This window comes from Ascaphus truei, chromosome 3, assembly GCF_040206685.1.
Source record: "Ascaphus truei isolate aAscTru1 chromosome 3, aAscTru1.hap1, whole genome shotgun sequence".
In the NCBI taxonomy this organism is placed as follows: domain Eukaryota; kingdom Metazoa; phylum Chordata; class Amphibia; order Anura; family Ascaphidae; genus Ascaphus; species Ascaphus truei.
In genome coordinates this window covers 352,915,438-352,936,462 of record NC_134485.1, presented here as the reverse complement: position 1 = coordinate 352,936,462, position 21,025 = coordinate 352,915,438, and the positions used below count along the sequence as shown (strand labels likewise).

At 50.0% G+C, this 21,025-nt stretch overlaps 1 protein-coding gene across 1 annotated transcript in view; it reads right to left on the bottom strand.

Annotated features, from left to right (window-relative positions):
* SETDB2 (SET domain bifurcated histone lysine methyltransferase 2) overlaps positions 1-21,025 on the bottom strand; it is a 169,604-nt gene that overhangs the window by 52,843 nt on the left and 95,736 nt on the right. The window contains exons 23-24 of the mRNA XM_075593180.1: positions 14,246-14,295; positions 11,483-11,580 (exon numbers count right to left, since the gene is read on the bottom strand). Of these exons, the coding sequence (XP_075449295.1) occupies positions 11,483-11,580; positions 14,246-14,295 (148 nt within the window). The remainder of the gene's footprint in view (positions 1-11,482; positions 11,581-14,245; positions 14,296-21,025) is intronic.

The following is a 21,025-nucleotide window of genomic DNA, read 5'->3' as shown; positions in this document are numbered from 1 at the left end:
GGAGAGATGTTTTCTTATCTTGGATATAACATCTTGGATATAGGACTTTAATAAGGTTTATTAATAGTTCCCTGTGGGAATATACAGTAAATATCAGGAGGAGAAACACCATAGGGTGGGGTGAGACAGGCTAATAACATGAACCTAAAGGGTCCATTTCACATTATCACCTGCCTAGTAGAGTACAGGGATACTTTGCCACCCACAATACTAGTTTTAGGCCAGGTCCATAGTGCCTTCGCCTGTGCAGAGGCGTGCGCGGCCTTGACATCACCCGCTTGAAGCGGGTGCATTTTTTGCCCATTGTACGTGCACCATCCGTGGGCGTTTCAGTGACATCATTGGGCGAACCGGTCATGTGACCTGTCTGTTGCGATGAGAAATCAGTTTAACTGATTTCTCGCGCGCCCCCTCCTGCCTCCGCGCGGACACGCCCGCACGCCGCATGGACGCGAACACTCCCTTAAGGCAGTCTGTTTGCTCAGCACGCAGACACCTCCGCACGGTCTGCAGTACCATGGCCCCAGTCTTACAGAGGAGAATATTGCTACAAAATGTATCCCATCAGAGGAGTTAGTATATGAATACATATAAGCAAAATAAGCTATTATGTAGCAGAGTACTCCCTGCAAATAATATGTCCCACTTGAAGGGTGAATGTACACAATTAACCTGAAAGCTGAATGAGCGGTTTGTTTAGTGAGAGCACTTCCTTTGTGTATAGCTGTATCTGAGTACTACATTCTAGTCCAGGGGTCGGCAACTGTCTCTTTCCGCTGCTACTTGCGTCTCTCTGCAGGTTGCCGACACCCAGCTGCTGCCTCTCTCCCTCACTATCCTGCCGGCAAACCTAAGCTGGCCTGATCCACAGAGGTGGCCTGCTGGAAGGTGTCCGTGGATGTGCCTGTCCAGGCAGCTGGCTGTAGGCTGGTTGAAGGGAGGTTCCCTTGACAGGCACCTCCATGGGCACCTTTCTGCAGGCAGCTCAACAGGCCCCCTATCTACAAGTTTCTAACAGGACCCCTCAATCCTCCAGAGCAGCCGTTAGGCTGTGCCTATAGTGCCATCGATGGTGACGGCGACACGACGGGTGACGTCACCCGTCGCCACCGGCGAAAGTTATGTTTCGCAGGGTGGTGGCAGCGCGGGATTCCGACAATTTGATTTGTTCAAGGGCTGTCGCGTCACTACCAGTTTCCGCGACGGCGCTCCGTCGCGCGCACTATAAGCGCACGCGGCGGCGGCAACAATGCTTTCGTATTCGGGCGACGTCGCGTCGCCGCCACTATATGCGCGGCCTTAGGCAGCAGGCACACTCAGATCCTCTCTTCCAATATACCTGTCCCCTCTCTCTCTCTAAGGCTGCGGCCCCGCTGGTGCTGACCGCGCTCATGCTTGAGAGCGGTGACGTTACCAGCTCTCCAAGCATGAGTGTCAGGCGTCCTTGCTATTTCACAAGCACGCGGGGGGGGCGAGCTGAGGGCAAATTGAACGCGCTTCAAACGTTAATTTTTTTGTTTACTCAAGCGCCAAGCTTGAGTGAGCGTGCGTGCTCGCGCACAAGAGCGCACGCACCGCGTGAGCGGGGACTTGCACATAAAGATTTGTGTAACTAAAAGCGGCAAGCACCAGGCGCTCAGCTCGGTCAGCGCCAGCAGGGCCGAAGCCTCACTCTCACTCCTCTCTCTTCCCCCTGTCTCTTTCTCCTCCCCCTGTGCCTTTCTCCTTACCCCTCTCTGTCTCTCCTTCACACCCTCTCTCTCTGCTTCCCCCTCTCTCTCCTTTCCCCTCTCTTCTCCCCCCTCTCTATTCTCCCCCCATCTCTTCTCCCACCCTTCCTCCCCATTCTCCTCTTCTTCCTCCCTCCCCTCCCCCTCTGTCCTCTGTCTCTCCCACATCCCAACACACAATAAGCTGTATGGTGTGGGTTTTAATGGGGTTGGGGGGAGATGTGGGGATTAATGTTGGGGGGTGATATGGGGGGATTAATCAAGGGGGGGCCTGCTCCTTTATTTGACCTGGGCCCCAAGATTTCTATTGGCGTATATATATATGTATGTATGTGTAATGTGTGTATTTGGGGGTAGTGTATATTTGTGGTTGGGGGGTTGTGTATGTTGGAGAGGGTAATGTATGTATGAAAAAAATCTAAATAAAGGGACTGTAACAGGGGACATATCCCTGTTCACAAATGTGCCTCTAATCCAGCAGTGTGGTGGTTGAAATTTTCAGTTGACAGACGAAGTCAAGGAAAAGTTTGAAGCAGTACCCCGACTGCAGAACCAACTGCAAGGTCTGCGTACACACCTCCAGTATGCTGAGGAGAAGCAGCAAACGCTGCAGGAAGAAAAGCTGCAGGCTGCTAAAGAGGTACAAGCGCTGCAGGAACGTCTGAATACCCAGTACGTCCCCACAGAGCAGTATGAGGAGCTAAAGGCCACGCTGCATGTCTTCAGAGCATCATTGGAGGCGGAGCTTCGATACCAGGTGACTCTGTATGAGAGGGCGCGTGAGAAGGCTCAGAAACTGGAGCAAGAGCTGGAGAGACAGAGAGACTGTTCCATTCCCTTGAGTCAGTACACCAAGGAGAAAACAGACACAGCGGCAACCTTAACGACAAAAATTACAGAGCTCCAGAATATGAAGGAGACACGATACAGACTCAGAGAAAGCAAAGTGCGCCGATAAATTCCCTGAGAAGAGACTTGCCAGATTGCACTCAAACAGGTTGAGACTCTGCAGACCAGTAACTTACAGATTCCTCCAATACGGAAAAAGGTATTGGCTCTGCCCAAGCACCGGTATCCCACAGTAACTAATGCCCGTGAGGACAAGGGTACAGTGAGAGTTGGGGACTCCACACACCTTCAAAACAAGATTACGAAGTTTGAGCCACCTAAGAAAGCACTAGCCAAACCTACAGCTGCCCAACAGGCAACAAACAGAGGTAGGAGTTCAGAAACAAAGCTAGAAGAATCCTTAGTTGAGGAAGCTAAAAAAATAGGACGTTCTCTGGAAATGGATGTGGAGGTGCAACTCAGTCCCAAAGAAGCTGACCTGGCGACTCCGTGGTGTGGAGGAGGTGCAGAAAGACCGCTTTAAATGCGGAAAACTCTACGGGCTAGTCCTAACTGCTCTACAACTGTTGCCATACAGTTTGTCTACAAAAAGAGGAGTGCCCGACGCAACGGAAATCTCATGACCGCGCACTCTGTAAAAAGACTTTACTTGGAAAAAGTCCTCCTCGAGCGACTGAGGAGTGTTGATCTCAAGCACCTTCGGGAAGAGACAAAAATAAACTGGAGAAAGGGCTCCAATCCCAGCGGGACAGAGGGTTCTCTTCCTCCATCCACTCTCATTCAAGTCACAAAGATCTCGAATGAGAGTGGAAGGATGGGCTTTGGCCGTGGTAAGCCCGAGCTTCCCACAAACAGGGGAGGTATGTAACAGGGGACTTATCCCTGTTCACAAATGTGCCTCTAGTCCAGCAGTGTGGTGGTTAACTGCTGGTAGGCAATTAACTAACACCACCTGCCTGATTAGATGGCTTAGAAAAAGCCTGTCTTTTGAGACAGGAAATGAGACTCCTTAGCTCACGTGTGAGCTGAACTTTGGAGACAGAGCAGAGGTCCTTGAGTCTCCCAGGACAGACTGACTAAGAGAACACAGATCTCTGGAGCTGACAAATAAGACTTCTAAACCTGGATGCTGACATTTTCTGTGCACACACGGGTGCGGTTCCAGGAGAGCAGAAAAGCTTCCCCTACAGCAGCCAGCTAACAGATAAGACTTTTATTAACAAGACTTTTTATATCTGTTCTTTTCATGCTGTGTTTGGGGCTGGGAGACATGCATATCTAAGGGAGTTGTGAATTGCATAGTATTTCACTAGAAATACTCCCAAGTGAATAGAAGCTTTGTAAAACCCACCCCCCCCCCCGTGTTTGGATGGTTTCCTGATGTTAAGGAAAAGGCACAATAAAGCCTTGTTATAATTTTACCTTACAAAAGTCTCCAATTGTGTACCTCTGTGAGCGTCCGTCTACAGGGACTAATTATTGTGAGATGCATTTTATTTCCCCACATATTTTGTCGTAAGTTAATGCTTATATAGTATATACCTATTAGTGTGTACAGTATATGTATGTGTTTGTGGGTGGTGTAATATTTATGACTGTAAGGGTAAAAGGGGACGATAGACAGCACTCTGATAGTGTTAAATTTATGCAATTGCAGGGTGCACGGAACAAAAGGGGACCCTTATTCCCCTGTATAGTACTAACCAATCAAATGGGCATGTCACAAAGTGAGGGGTGGGGGGGGCGGGGAAAGGAAAAGGGGAAAAAACATGAAACACAAGGAATATACACAAAAAATGGAGAACGGCAAGTATACTAGGGGGGCGACGTTTCGAGGGACTACCTCTTCATCTGGCCCATTCCCCCTGGTCCAAAAGGTCCCAGAGGTACTTCCCTAAACCTCCCTTCCCCAATAACTGGTCAAATCAGACACCCCTGAAAATAGATAGCAAACATACAGTATAGGCTAAATACAGCTAAACAGCTAATAGCAGGGCAGCAAGAATCCACTAAAGTCAATGCTAGTAGTTCAAGTACCACAAGAAACTGTGGGCAATGGTACAGTAAAGGCTGAACACAGCTTGCAAGAAAGCAGCTTGCAAAGAAGCACCAGGAGTCCACAACAGTCAATGAAAGGTTGATGGGAATAGCAAATGAAGACAGTAATCAAACCCTCTGGCTCTGCTCCTTGTGCTCGTGTGGAGTGCTGAGGGCACTGTATGTTTGCTATCTATTTTCAGGGGTGTCTGATTTGACCAGTTATAGTGGAAGGGAGGCTTAGGGAAGTACCTCTGGGACCTTTTGCACCAGGGGGAATGGGCCAGATGAAGAGGTAGTCCCTCGAAACGTCGCCCCCCTAGCATACTTGCCGTTCTCTATTTTTTGTGTATATTCCTTGTGTTTCATGTTTTTTCCCCTTTTCCTTCCCCCCCCCCCCCCAACCCTCACTTTGTGACATGCCCATTTGTGATACTGTTTTCTGCATACACATTTGATTTATTTCTGGTTTGTTTTATTATTAAATGTTTATTCTGCATTACAACTGTTTTCATCATTTAGCTATTAGACAGTGAGTGCTTGTACTTACGTAGATTGGTTAATATTTATGAATGTGTTGCGGCTCTCTGAATATTTTGGAGAAATATTTTTTTCTTCCTTGAGAGGTTGCAAACCCCTGTTCTAGTCTAACAATTTCTATAGCTTTAAAGAAACTGGGACTTGGTCTAGCTCTCTTATACAGTATATACTGTACATGCTATCTAGCTAGTGGATGAAATATATGCGTGAAATATATGCCTGAAATAGCCCTTTTGTAACCTCCTTTGTCAGAGCGCTGTGCTGTCCACGGGCGCAGTCTCCCTAAGCACTCTTACCGGCAAACGTACACACCTCTCCGATGAGCCGACGTCACACGGAACCGAGTGAGGTCAGACGTACCCGACGTACATTTCACCTACTCGGCTTCGTCGGGGGTGGATTTTCAACTGACGGTGGAGGATTTTTATTCCCTCCCTCGTCATGGATACCGATCAACGCTCCACCTCAATTGGTCAAAGAGATCAAGTGATTATTAGTGTTGTGTTCTCTCTTGGTTTCTATTCGGGACAGGAGGGAGCGCAAAGGAAAATAAAGAGGATAGATGCCGAGTAACCCCATATTGAGAACAAAAACAGGACTGCCTTTTACCTCTTCCTCACTCCCAAACCCTAATTAAGGGTTGGTTTCAGATGGCAAAATCAACATTACACTATACTGTGAGACTTATTAGGTATTTTTTTCCCAGATATACCCTCACTGATTTTGGTCATTGTCAGTATCTCAGATGTCACATAGGTCAGCATTTATTATTTATTGATATCTCCTGATACTGCTTTCTAGGTTTAGACTGCATCCATTTATTTTCAGGACACTAGACAGCTTATAATAACTAGCTCCCTAGACCATATAATCATGGTCATGGATGTTTATATCCGGTACTTCATTAGACATTATATCATCATTCTGATAAAATCCAGTACGAGTGCACTCAAAAGCCCCCCTCTTCACTATCAGGTATTCGATCATAAAAGGTAAGTGATTTATTTCTAGAAATCGAGGAAGAGACAGGACTAGTTTTTACCTCTCCCTCATGCTCAATCTACAATTCGGGAGTTCTTTCAAGTGGCGAATCTGCCATGAATTTTATTGTGAAGTCTTTTTTACAGATATACTTATCAATCTTTATTATCAATATAACACTGGCTCTCCAAGGGTGAACCTTAAATACTTCTATATGTGAGCTACAGTAGTATGTATTTTTTGGTTTTGAATGAACCCATTGATGCAAAGAGAGGCAGAGGTCCCAAAATGGGGCCGTCGCGTCCATAAGGGCTGAGTGCCTCCAGGGGGTACTTAATGTGCCTTCCTTTCCCCCCCCCCCCCCCACCACGAGGTTTGGTAGATTTGCGCGCGCACCAACAGGGGGAGGGGGCTAATGGGGCGGGCTATTTAAACCCTGCACTTGCAGGAGCTACCCACTGACTTTGTTTTTTTCTCTCCCTGCAGGTTGTGTCCCAGCGGCGCCTTTTATCCCATCTGTCCTCTGCCAGAGACCGGCCCATAGGAGAAAGCATCGAGACCGGAGCCTGCACCGGCACACGCAGGGAGAGGAGAAGCAGCAACTGCACGGATCCTTCCCCCGCCTTCCCTCCTTACTGCACGGCAGGGACAGAGGAGAAGCTGCACAGACCCTCCTTTCCCCCTTCCTGCATGGCAGGAAGAGAGGGGAAACAGCACAGACCCTTAAACGCGCCCCCCCCTTCCCTCCTTACTGCATGGCAGGGACGGAGGAGAAACAGCAGCAACACGGAGAGGAAGCTCTCCCTCTCTCCACCCCCCCTCACAGCCTCACTCCGGTGCCAGCTCCTCAGCTGTGCAGGGAGAGAGAAGCCAGCGGCCCCTGCCACTGCCAGGGAGGTGAGAGACCCCAGCGTCAAGAACCCCCTCTCTCATCCTTGAGCCATAGACCCTGTCTGCTCTCACCCCCCCTCCCCTGGTGCCCTCATTTAGTCACCCCTTTCCCCTGCAGCCACCATTTTCCTCCCCTCTTGCTGCCATAATTTCCCCCCTCCTCCTGCCCTCATCCCTCCTCCTGCCCTCATCCCTCCCCTCACCTGCTGCACAGACCCCCCCAATTTCTGCTGCACAGACCACCCCCCCACATCTGCTGCACAGACCCCCCCCCACTGCACAGATCTCTCCCCCGCCCGCCCTGCCTACTGCTGCACCCTCCAATGATGCCCAGACCACCCCACACCGGCTCCCACCCCCCCACTGCTGCTGTGGCGTTACCCCCTCCCGCCGCCGCAGTTCCCCTGCCTCACGCACCCTCCTATGGGCCCTACGCACCTGTCCAACCCGTCCCTTATGCACACTACTCAGCTGCGCCCCACGCCCCTGCGCCTTTCACTCCCACCCCTTATGCACACTACACAGCTGCGCCCCCACGCCTTATGCTCCCGCCCCTTACGCGCACTACACAGCGGTGCCCCCTGCAGATTACCTACCCACCCCTTACGCACACTACACAGCTGCGCCTTATGCACCCACCTCTTACGTACCTGCGCCCAGCGCACCGTTAGGTGGACCCGCGCCTTGTGCACCGGCACCAGCCCTAGATCCGACAGCAGCCCCACTGGCCACCGCGGACCTACTGGTCACCCCCATCGTCCCGGGCAGCCCCCCGTCAGATACGTCAGTACCCGGGTCAAAGGGAAGCGGCAACAAGAGCGGTGCGGCGGCCAAAAGATCCAGGACCGGTCGTCCATGTGTCCAGGCTGCGGGATCAGGCGAGTATGATAATGTGGTGTTGGGAAGTGATGATGGGAGTGATGGGGGGTCGGTTATGACAGGGTTGGATTGCGATACCCAAGGGTCAGACAGCGACGATAGTGAGAGCGCTAGGGCAAGCACCGAGTCAGACGCCAACAGCGGCGCAGACAGCGACGAGACCCCAGGGGTAAAACGCATAAGGAAACAGGTAGAAGCTTTGAGCAAGTCTGCGAGGCGAAGTAGGAAGGTGAAGGCGAAAAAGCAGACAGTGCAAGAACAAGGGGGTAGTTTCCACCCGCGGTAGGGAGGATTCGTTCGCGGTCGAGACAAGCTCCCTGTACACACACCTGCCCAGGAGAACACAGAGAGACATAGGTAACAGGAAATATGTGGACATGTTCAAGCTGTCTGTAACGGGGCGAGCAGAGAGGAAGCGCGTGCGGGAGGCGGGGGCGAGAAAGGGCAGTTAGTGAGGAGTAATGCGAACTGGATTCTGGGTTTCACTGTGTTCGGGTACTGTTTCCTTTCAAAACATCCAAAACAATTGCATAATGTGATGAAATACCTGAATGTGATACAGACCATACATGACGAACACGGGGGGTCTGCGTGGCGAGATTATGATGAGCAGTTCAGGCAGAGGTGGCAGGGGGATACACGGTTGAGTTTGGGGAATATGGACATAGAATTGTTGATGAAGCTAGTGGGACAGGGGGATAACGCGCCCTTTCCTGAGGGGCCAGAGGGTCGGCCCGCGAGTTATTCAAAGGCCAGAGGCAAGAAAGGGGAATGTTGGGCGTTTAATGACGGGCACTGCACGCTGGGGACGGGTTGTAAGTTTAGGCATGTGTGCAGCCAATGTGGAGGTAACCACCCCGCCAAGAAGTGTTTCCAAGCTCCGGGGAACCCCTAACAGGGAGGAGGGTATGCCCATAACGAGGGCCCCAATACCAGTCAGCCTTAGCAGTTGAGCCATTGTGTAGGGGGTACCCCGACCGGGTGAGGGCAAGATGCCGGGAGGCACCAATCTTAGGTAGCTGGGCTCTATCCTATGTGGGTAGGCACAGACGGCCAGGATAGGGGGACCTAGGGTGAGCGGATGACGTGGCGGTTGAGAATAGTCTCCCTGTGGCGGTTGAGAATAGTCTCCCGGTGGCGGTCGAGAGTGTCTCTCCCGGTGGACGGTAGATATGGGCGGGTGGAGGAGGGCTCCTCCCGCCAGAAGATACTGAGAATAGGGATGACAAAGGACTAAGATTATGGCTGACAGTTATTGGCAAGTATTGTTAAAACAATAAAGCTGTGACCATTTTTACTTCCACAAAACTGTGTCGTCTCAGTTTGTTAGGTGGGGTGTAAGTTAACCACGCAATAGGCACACTAAGCCTTTAAGGCTTTTATTCCAGACAGAGCGTGCTCTGTTAGCTCGATCTTTGAACTGTTCAATGAAGCTAGACAGGAGAAAGCCGAATTTAAGCAATACAGTATGACCGTGGGTACTCTTAACCTTATGGTTCACTAAACATGTATGTCTTTATTTCTACTGCACCGACACACTTTATTCGAGCAAATACCCAGTATGTACCTGGCAGATACCTGGAATGCGCCGCTCCTCACCTCTGACAAGCCCCGTTGCGTTTGCCTTCCCAGCCTGGGTTCATGCCTGGCTGACGGGCGGCTGATCTGTTAAATGATAATGATTAGGATTTAATAGGCTGCAATGCTTCGTGTGTCTACCAGATGGCATAAATTCATGAATTGTAATGCAGTATATATATATATATACTGTGCAGTATTGCAGCCAGCGGGAATAAAATGCTTCAATCCCTGCTTGGAAAATACCTCAATGCACTCGGGCAGAAAACAGTCACAAACCTCAATACACCCGGGTATACCCGAATTCGTGGGACTAGCCGAGCTCGAATAAAGTGTGTCGCCAGTGTATAGCGCCATTAATAGCGTTTCACAGCAGTAATACACATGACAATCATATAGATAACAAATAATATAAACACATAATGGGGAGAAGTGCTTCAGACATAAAAGTAACATTTAGGAAAAGGAGTCCCTGCTCCGAAGAGCTTACAATCTAATTTGTTGGTAAGAAGAACGTACAGAGACAGTAGGAGGGCATTCTGGTAAGCGCATCTGCAAGGGGCCAAGGTTTATGTATGCGGTGTAAAACTATCACTCATAAAGCTACTTATATGCTTCCTTACATGTTAGGAGCCGGGAGATAAATTGCTGTGAGATCACTCGGAGGCCCTATAATCATGCGGGGGTTCACGTAGTGCCCATTGCGGTCCCTTGTACCTGGAGGTAAATCCTATTATTGAAGTAGATGTGGGTTAGTACAAAGGAGAGTAGGTCACATGTGAACTCATTGTGTTCCTGATGCTGCATAATCCTTGTTCGTAAAAAAAATTGATACAGCTTGGATACCTACAGGATGTTGAATGCTCATATAGAGGAACTCCACATCAAGACAAGCCAGGAGGTTACCCTCTTCTACTACTATGCCTTCTAGTCTCCTAAGTACATCCTGTGTATCCCTCACATAGTAAGGGCATGAGAGCACGAATGGTCTTAACACCTGGTCCAGGTATGTTCTCACTCCCACTGTGAGATTCCCAATGCCTCAGAGAATTGGTCGACCCGGGGGATGTACTGGATTCTTATAGACTATAGTAGTATAGTATAAAAAGTAGCCACCTTTGGTGATTTATTTAGCATAAAATGAAACTCCTGTTTTGATATCAATTGTTTTTCCAGGCCTCTATCTAACAGCACGTTTAATTCTTGCTGAAAGAGATACTGTAGCAGTTGTAGCAATATTCTCCTCTGTAAAACTAGCATTGTGGGTGGCAAAGTATCCCTGTACTCTACTCGGCAGGGGATAATGTGAAATGGACCCTTTAGGTTCATGTTAATAGCCTGTCTCACACCACCCTATGGAATTTGTCCTCTTGATATTTAAATTCCAACAGGGAACTACTAATAAACCTTATTAAAGTCCTATATCCAAAATGTTACTGTGTAACATATAAGAAAATATCAGCATCTCTCCTAGGCACACACCTGTCTCCATTTGTTATTGTTTTTATGTGTTCTTTTCGCCACATTCACAACCCATTTATTAAAATATGCTCAATAAAGTTTAAGTTTGAAATCTGCAAGGTGTTTCTCTGAGTTCCTATGCAGCTGTATTGCAAAGTGGGCTGATACACCTGAGCATCATGCTTTTTTCTCCTTATTCTTTGTTCTAATCTGTATGAAAGTGCATAAAGGTCTCTTTTTCATGCCTTAGGCTACGCTTATAGCGACAGCGACGTCAGGCTGCGGTTGCTGGAAAAATCAAATTGAGATGACTTCCAGTGATCACAACCAAGCCGTCGCGCCGTCTTTACTATAAGCAATAGGCAGTGCATTTGTTTTGACGCGCTGACGCCGGCACTATAAGCGGAGCCTTATATGCTTTCACATCTCTGTAAGCTTGTGGTCATTAAACAGGGAAACATACAACTTTTAATTACCTAGAGTCATAAGTTTTATGGAAGGCAAATGGCCAATGGACAAATGAAAAGTTATTTTACCTTGTTAACCTGTGTAGGTGACGGCACTGAATCATCGGATTCATCATCGGAAGTCACACATTGTTCCTTAACTTCATAATCAGAATTTACAGAATCTTCTGTAAGAACACAAAGTACATTTTTACAGTATGATATGGTGTGACTGCAACCTACTATTTTACTAACATTACAGCGGTGTTGTCTTTTTACCTTTTATTAAGAAATGTTTGACATGGAGGGTATAGTGAGGATGTAGCACCAATAATATAAAAGTAATAGATATTATGTTGTCTCGTGCATTATTAAACATTGCAACCTTTATGGACTTTAATAAAGCTACTAGAATGACAAATGCAGCAGCATTGTTATCTACTATAAATTTGTGAAAGCACTGTATGTCTGCATGGCCTGTGTCCCTCAGGCCAATGAGATTGCTCCCTTGGGCCGCCCGCCCCCGCACACCTCTCATTGGCCTGAGGCGGAGTGATGGGCCAAAGGTCCAAAACACACACACACACACACCTGACACACACACACACACACACCTCTCTCTCTGTGTCCCCCCCATCACGTGCGCCACCCTGCACCGGCTCCGGATGGAGGGGAAGCGCGGCCCTCCTACCCCAGCCTCCAACGCTCCCTTACCTCCCCGGTGCTACCGCCCCCTCAGGTAAGTCACTGCGCGTCCCGCCTCAGCTTATGGCGCCAGTAACTCTCCACACAGGCCCCAGGCCCACACAGGGCGCTTCCTGCCGCCGCCTGCACGCTGGGGGGGGGGAGCGCGAGGCACGGGGGACCAAGCGGGCCCTGTGGGGGGGGGGGGGAGCGCGAGGCACGGTTGACCAAGCGGGCGCTGGGGGGGGGAGCGCGAGTCACGGGGGACCAAGCGGGCGCAGGGGGGGGGGGGGGGGAGCGCGAGTCACGGGGGACCAAGCGGGCGCCGGGGGGGGGGGGGAGCGTGAGTAACGGGGGACCAACCGGCCGCCGGGGGGGGGAGCGCGAGTCACGGGGGACCAAGCGGCCGCCGGGGGGGGGGGGGAGCGCGAGTCACGGGGGACCAAGCGGGCGCCGGGGGGGGGGAGCGCAAGTCACGGGGAGGGACACTGTGTGTGGGGGGGAGGGACAGAGTGTGTGTGGGGGGGGGACAGTGTGTGTGTGGGGGGGGGACAGTGTGTGTGTGGGGGAGGTGGGGGGACTGTGTGTGTGTGTGTGTGTGTGTGGGGGGGGGGGGGGGGGGACAGTGTGTGTGTGAGGGGGGACAGTGTGTGGGGGAGGGGGGACAGTGTGTGGGGGGGGGGGGCAGTGTGACTCCCGGGCAACGCCGGGTCTCTCAGCTAGTATAAAATAAAACAATCTAAGTCAGAGTTGGTGATGGACAATTGATGGAAATTCCCCATTTTGTCCCTGCCTCCCCTCCTCCCTAGGCCTACCCCTCGGGTCCATGCTCTTGAAGCCGTTCATTAAGCAATATGGATAAAAGTTACAAATCTCCCTTCTGGGCAATCACTCACCCAGGCCGAAATCTTCATAGCCATGTTCACCTCTTGGATTAACAGGCCTAGGTCTATGCATCCTTTGGTTTTACACTCCACAGTGCCAGTGCAAGGAGAACATGTAGCTGCAGCAGGAGCATGTCCTGCTGCAATGTGGAGCGCGGCAGTAGTGTACTCTCAGCTTCCCGCGTGATGCCTCCCTCGCCCCCCACAATGTGCCACCCCAGGGCGACTGCCTAGGTCCCTGGTGGCTGGTGAGGATCACATCTGTGAAAATGAACCTCCTTCCGAGAATCATGTATCTTTTGCATACTTCCAATTCTAGTTTTAAGCAGAGATATAAGAAACCTTCAATATCCCATTGCTAGATTTATATGGGGCGGAAGACGATCCAGGATAAATAAGTTGGCCCTGCACAGACCCACTGATTGTGGGGGACTAGCCCTCTCCGACCTGATGATATACTATTATGCCTCAACTCAGACAGATTCTTCTATAGAATTCCAAGAGAGAATCCAGGGGATTGGTGGAGATAGACTGAACTGAGTCTGGCCAGGCCAATATAAATTCTCTCTTATGGATGGTCAAAACAGATACACCCCGTGTGCGATAGCTTATTCAGTGATTAGGCACTCTCTATCGCTATGGGACCGACTTCAATGTAAGTACAAATTTACAAATAAACAATTGGACATGATCCCCCTCTTTGATTAACCAAAATTGGAAATGGAGCTACTCAAAGGAGCCTTCCAGGCATGGAGAAAAGCGGGCATTAAAAGAATTAAAGATATGATATCAATTACAGTATAAAAACATTCCCCGATTTACAATAGAAGAAAAAACTTCACTCTTCAGATCACAGATCTCTCAACAAAGTGGCTGCCACCACTCACCAATTTGATCAGCTGGTACCTGCCCCTTACACCATGACCCTCCCGTCCTCTCACCAAACTGTTCAAGTCCCAGGTCAAGGCTCGTGTCCAAGTACCTGGCAATCCTCTTGGCAGCCCCAGCTGCACCCTTTCTCCACTCAACAAATCTTTAAAGTAACCAAAATGCATTGGGAATGAGAACGTAATATTTATATAATTATTGGTCTATTCAAATTGACTAATCTAAGAAGACATCATTATTTTCCAGTGGAATATTTCAGGGGAAGCTGCCAGTTTGCCCATCCCTATGTACAGTAAACCACTAACACAGTAACATAATAACTATGCCATTGGCTTTTATATAAAAATCGCTTACAATTTTAACTATATGCATTCAATCTTTTTTGGGAACAACTTACGGGTTGAACAACTCCCAGGTCCATCCAGTTTATGCTTTGCACAGAATACTCTGTAAAGGAAGATTGAGTGAGAATGTAAAATAAAGAGATCTTGTAAAGTTATATAAATTGCCGTCTACGTTTGTAAACTTAAAAGAGGTAATTTGATAAAACCCCTTCCATGTTTAATTTCATAGCAGAAAAATACAATATACATTTTTCAAATGTGATGCCCAATAAGCTTGTCTCCCTAGTTTGTGGATCGTGCTATCATGCATTTAAGCAGTGCCTACATATATATATATATATTTGGGCACTGCTTAAATGCATGATAGCACGATCCACAAACTAGGGAGACAAGCTTATTGGGCATCACATTTGAAAAATGTATATATATATTTATTTTTTTTGTAACTTTAGTTTTTATTTGGAAAGCGCATTATGCTACAGACCTAATCAATAAACAATATGTAAGTGATAATCAGCCTACATTATACCATTTATAAGGGGTAAGGATAATTATTGGTACCGCGTTAAAAAAGGGGGTAGAGGAAATCAACAAGACACAGGATGGACGTGGGGAGGGTGAAAGAAAAACCAACAACAACTACAACTTGTTATACAAAGACAATATTTGAATAATTCTGGACAACACAAAACAGATCATGACAACATGGTTACAGCAGTAGGTAAAATTGGTTTAAAGCAGCAAAACTACATTCCTCCCCCTGCCTTTTTCTCTCTCCTATTTGTATATGTAAAGCCTGTGACAATGTATAATTCTACATTCTTACCTAAGCTGCCAATCGCTTGGTGCCCCTGTTATAAATATGTCAAAATCCTGATTGTGTGCCTAACATAATGGCTTATATTACTAAGGTACAGTAACATTATCTATTGTTATAGTTTACAGCTAAAACTGCAAGGAATAATGGCAACAGATTATCACAAACAGGAAAGTGTTACAAACATCTTGCAATGCTGGGGAGGTGCCCTAAAGCCTGCTATAGAAATGAAAGGATGCTTTAAACTCATTAAAATGGCATTGAGTTGAATAACATCTTTCTTTAAATATAGTATTATTTATTATAGGCTAAAGCTGGAGAAATGCATTATTGAAATCCCTGCTCCCTGATTGGTTAAAATTCCGGCCATAGGGGCGCATGCGCGACGGGTACGATGATGGAGGTGTAGGATAAGAGCTCCGATACCCGTCGGCAGATAAAGATAATAAAAAACAACTTATACGAAACTCGGCATTCATTTTTACAAATCCCCAAACGTAAGACACCCGGTAGACCACAATAAGGCCTCCGGAGGAGAGATGGCAACGACGCGGCAGAAAACTAAGAGCAAAACGGACGTGCGCTCATATTTCACGGGCTCAAGCAGGGCCAATGCGGCAGAGAACTCGGCGATATCGGACTCTGACTCGGCCCCGGAGATGGAGGGAACCCCTGCGGAGCACTCGGGAATAATACAAACGGAGATAGCTAGGCTCCTAACAGACTTGAAAGCATTTTTTAGGGGCGAGGTGGAGGGGCTCAGGAGGGATATCCTACAAATTGGGACCCGCACAAACGAGCTAGAGGAGCGCATGGATGACAGCTCAAGGTGCCACCAGGAGACTACTAAAAGAATGGGCGCATTCGAGTCCAGGGTGGCAGAACTGGAAGATCGGCAGGAGGACAGCGAGAAAAGAGAACGGCGCAACAATTTGCGTATACGAGGGATCCCTGAGGAGATTTTGGACCCAGAGGCCCTGCTGAGCCGGTGGATGACCTCCATCATGCCGGGCAAGTCGGAGGCTGAGCTGTCGATGGACCGCTGCCACAGGGCCCAGAGGTCACGTCCACTACCCAATAATCCCCCACGAGACATAATCCTCCGGCTACACCAAGCATGTCAAACTTGCGGCCCGCCACGAATATTTTTGCGGCCCACCCACAACCGGTGCGTCGGCGAGCGTGTGGGCGGCGATTGCAAGTTTTGGCCGCGGGAGTAGCGAGTGCGGTGGCGAGCGCGGGTGTGGCGGATGCGACGAGCACGGCCGGAAGGAAAAGCTGGCCTGCTGGGACTGGAGTCGGACGGTGGCCGGGCGCAGTCATCCTGCACTCATGCCGTGTGTGGGAGGACAGCGGGGGCGGAGCCAACACCCCGGCAGAGATAGCTTCAAAGACGTCTGTGAGACTGCCTTCTGCCTCCTGCCTGGAATAAGGTAAGACAATATTTATTTTTTTTGGGGAGGGAGAGGCCGAGATGATCATGGGGGGGTGGGGGGGAGAGAGGCCGAGATGATCATGTGGGGGTGGGGAGGGGGAGAGGCCGAGATGATCATGGGGGTGTGGGGGAGAGAGGCCAAGATGATCATGGGGGGGTGGGGGGGTAGAGGCCGAGATGATCATGGGGGGGGGTGTGGGGGGAGAGGCCGAGATGATCATGGGGGGTGAGGGGGGGAGAGGCCGAGATGATCATGGGGGGGTGGGGGGGAAGAGGCCGAGATGATCATGGGGGGGGGGGGGAAGAGGCGAGATGATCATGGGGGGGGGGAAGAGGGCCGAGATGATCATGGGGGGGGGGGGGAAGAGGCCGAGATGATCATGGGGGGGGGAGAGGCTGAGATGATCATGGGGGGGGGGAGAGGCCAAGATGATCATGGGGGGGGGAGAGGGCAAGATGATCATGGGGGGGGGAAGAGGCCGAGATGATCATGGGGGGGGGTGGGGAATATGATGATGGGCATGGGGGCCAGCCTGGCCAGATAAGATGGAGGCAGGGGGTGGGGATATGATGATGGGGCATGGGGGCCAGCCTGGGCAGATAAAGATGGGAGGCAGGGGGTGGGGAATATGATGATGGGGCATGGGGGCCAGCCTGGGCAGATAAAGATGGGAGGCAGGTGGTGGGGAATATGATGATGGGCATGGGGGCCAGCCTGGGCAGATAAAGATGGGAGGCAGGGGGTGGGGGAATATGATGATGGGGCATCGGGGCCAGCCTGGGCAGATAAAGATGGGAGGCATGGGGTGGGGAATATGATGATGGGGGCATGGGGGCCAGACTGGGGAGATGAGATCATGATGATGGGGGGAGGTGGGGGTATTTTGTATATGTATTGGGGAGGTGGGGTATTTTTTATATGTATTGGGGGAGGTGGAGCTATTTTTTAAATGTATTGGGGAGGTGGGGCTATTTTTTAAATGTATTCGGGGGAGTGGGGGTATTTTTAAATGTATTCGGGTGGCATGGGGATATTTTGTATATGTATTCGGGTGGCATGGGGGTATTTTTTATATGTATTCGGGAGTGTGGGGGTATTTTTTATATGTATTCAGGAGTGTGGGGGTATTATTTTTATATGTATTCGGGAGAGTGTGTGTGTGGGGGGGGAGAGTGTGTGTGTGGGGGGGAGAGTGTGTGTGGGGGGGGGGAGAGTGTGTGTGGGGGGGAGGAGTGTGTGTGGGGGGGAGGAGTGTGTGTGGTGGGGGGGGAGGTGTGTGTGTGGGGGGGGGAGTGTGTGTGTGGGGGGGGAGGTGTGTGTGGGGGGAAGAGTGTGTGGTGGGGGGGGAGGTGGTGTGTGGTGGGGGGGAGAGTGTGTGTGGTGGGGAAGAGTGTGTGTGTGGGGGGGAGTGTGTGTATTAGTGGCTGTGTGTGTGTGTGTGTGTGTGTGTATCAGTGGCTGTGTGTGTGTGTCTGTGCAGGCCAGCAGTGACTGTGTGGGTGTCTGTGTGTGGTCAGTGTCTTTGTTGGTCTGCCTGTGTGAGTGTCTGTAGGTCAGTGGCTGTGTGCGTCTGTGCAGGTCAGAGAGAGAATGGAGGGGAGGGAGAGGGAGATGGGTGGGGAGAGAGAAGAAGGGATTGAGAGAATGGGGTTTGGAGGGAAGGGAGAGAAAATGGGGGAGGGTGAGAGAAAATGGGGGGGAAGTAGAGAGAGAATAGAGGGGATTGAGCGAATGGGGTGGGGAGGGAAGGGAGAGAGAATAGGGGGAGAGAATGGGAGAGGGGGAGAGAAAATGGGGGGGGGGGAAGAAGAGAGAGAATGAGGGACAAGGCCGCCAACAGGGGTGTCTGCCGGGGTTGGCGTCCCGGGCCCGGTGAGTCAGTCAACCCCCATCTCTCTCTCCCACCCTCTCTCTCTCTCTCTCTCTCTCACTCACTCTCCCACCCTCTCTCTCTCACTCTCCCACCCTCTCGCTCTCACTCTCCCACCCTCTCTCTCTCCCACCCTCTCTCTGTCACTCTCCCACCCGCTCTCTGTCACTCTCCCACCCTCTCTCTGTCACTCTCCCACCCGCTCTCTCACTCTCCCACCCGCTCTGTCTCTGTCTCCCTCTCTCTGTCACCCTCTCTTTGTCACCCTCTCTCTCTCTGTGTCATCCTCTCTCTCTGTGTCACCCTCTCTCTCTGTATGTCACCCTCTCTCTCTGTGTCAGCCTCTCTCTCTGTGTCACTCTCTCTCTCTCTGTCACCCTCTCTCTGTGTCACCCTCTCTCTCTCTCTGTCACCCTCTCTCTCTCTCTGTCACCCTCTCTCTCTCTCTGTCACCCCTCTCTCTCTCTGTCACCCTCTCTCTCTCACCCTCTTTCTCTCTGTCACCCTCTCTCTCTCTCTGTCACCCTCTCTCTCTCTGTGTCACCCTCTCTCTCTCTCTCTGTCACCCTCTCTCTCTCTCTGTCACCCTCACCCACTCTCTCTGTTTTATCTTAGCTGCCCTATACCTACACCGAAATAATCTATTCTGCTTTCTTCCAGATCTGACTCTCAAGTTTCACATGGGGGACATCAGAAGACAGGTAGGGAACACCTCCCCTCCAGTATAGTACCTTGAGGGACTGCAGATCAGGTTAGATCCCAGGCGGGATTGCTGCTTTGGAAATTGTTAAGAGGGGGCATCCTGACACTGGTTAATGGGTTCAGAAGTCATTCACATCTGGCTTTTTTTTTTTTTTGGTAAGTGAGGTCATCCGACACACACACACACACACACACACACACACACACACACACACACACACACACACACACACACACACACACACACACACACACTGTACTTTTCGAAATAAACCTACGTTTCTATGAAAATTGAAGTTTTTGTTTTTTTGCGGCCCACATAAACTTAAACCTTGTTTATTTGGCCTGTGTTACCCTTTGAGTTTGACATGCTTGGGCTACACCATTTTAAAACTAAGGAGGAGATCTGTAAAATTACAAGGGCGACACCTACCATATCATTCGAGGGAACAACCATGGCCATTTTCCAGGATATATCTCCTATTACCCTGGCTCAACGAAGATCATTGCTACCTATTACAAAAGAGCTGCGGGACAAGGACATAAGGTACAGATGGGCTTTCCCGTTTGCCCTCGTGGTTGTGAAAAATGGCCGACCACATGTCCTGAAGCACCTCTCGGAGGGATCTACCTTCCTGAAAAAGCTGGGGCTTAACACTCCAGCTACTCCCCCAGGGAGCTCGGAGACACGTCCTCCACGTGCAGCAGCCTGGGAGACTGTGGCCGCAGAAGAGAAGAATTTACAAAATAAAACTAAAAAAAAAAAATCAAGTTGTGTTAATGTTCTGGTCAATGATAAAGCTACTCACAGCTCTAAACAGAGAGTACAGAAAAAGTTAATAATAAGTAGTAATTACGTAGGACTGCTGAGGTAAGCAACGAGGGGATTTCACAACGTGGGTGTAACAGGAAGGTTAAGGTGGATGGAGAAGACACTGTGGACTGCGTGTAAAGGGAAGGGGAGTTCCAATGGAAACCGCTATCTGAGATCCTTAGGATATAGAGAGCCTATGTCGGTGCCTCTATGGATCCCTCCTGTAGCACTCCTCATGCGCAGCCCTGTCTGCAGAGAAGACGAAGCCGTCCTGGATATCCACTGCACGGTCTCTCATCTTTGGCGTGGAGTTCCCGAGTGCCGGAAGTGCGTCATAGCATGTCCGGTCCGTCCGGTGAATCTTCCTCTCCCTGTAGACACGTGATTTCACGGGGGAGAATGCAGTAAACGCCAACACCCACGTTCCCTCAGATCCTCAGCGCGTCTCTCCAATCAAGCAACGACAGCATGTAAAGTGAAGATTGGAAAGTAGAATCGCCAAAGTCCAAAAAATGCACCATAAGCTCACCAAGTAGAGGGCTAAAAAAGTTTAATAAAGACTACATAAAATGAAAATAAGGAAACAAACAACCCTAGGGTTGTTATGTATTAGTTTTTTGTTTGTTTCCTTATTTTCATTTTATGTAGTCTTTATTAAACTTTTTTAGCCCTCTACTTGGTGAGCTTATGGTGCATTTTTTGGACTTTGGCGATTCTACTTTCCAATCTTCACTTTACATGTGTTAATGTTCTGGACTGGTGCCTGCTATGCGGCCGACAAACGGCCCCTGACCCCCCCCCCCCCCCCGGTTGTGGAACGGTCGCTTAACACTGAAAAGCTAAAAAAAAAAAAATTCAAAAAAAAAAAAAAGAAGAGTGCAATGTTACCCAAAATGGCCTCAAGACTCCTACATGTACAAGACGCGGCAAAACAGCAGAAGGAGACATGGTGGCAACAGTTTCAGCGGGAAGAAGTGGTGCGCAGGGCGAGCCCGCCCCCAGATACACCCACCTCCGACAGTGGACGGCCTCCGAATGAGCTCACCCCACGGACGTCAGGAGGCGTGATCTCGAGACACTTCGAGGAAGACCAGATGACGTAGGAGGAGCGACAGCAGCCTCCAGGAAATGCGGCGCCGGAAGAGACCCAGCACCCCCCGGCAGGGGTGCACGAAATCCACTGCCGAGGAGGAA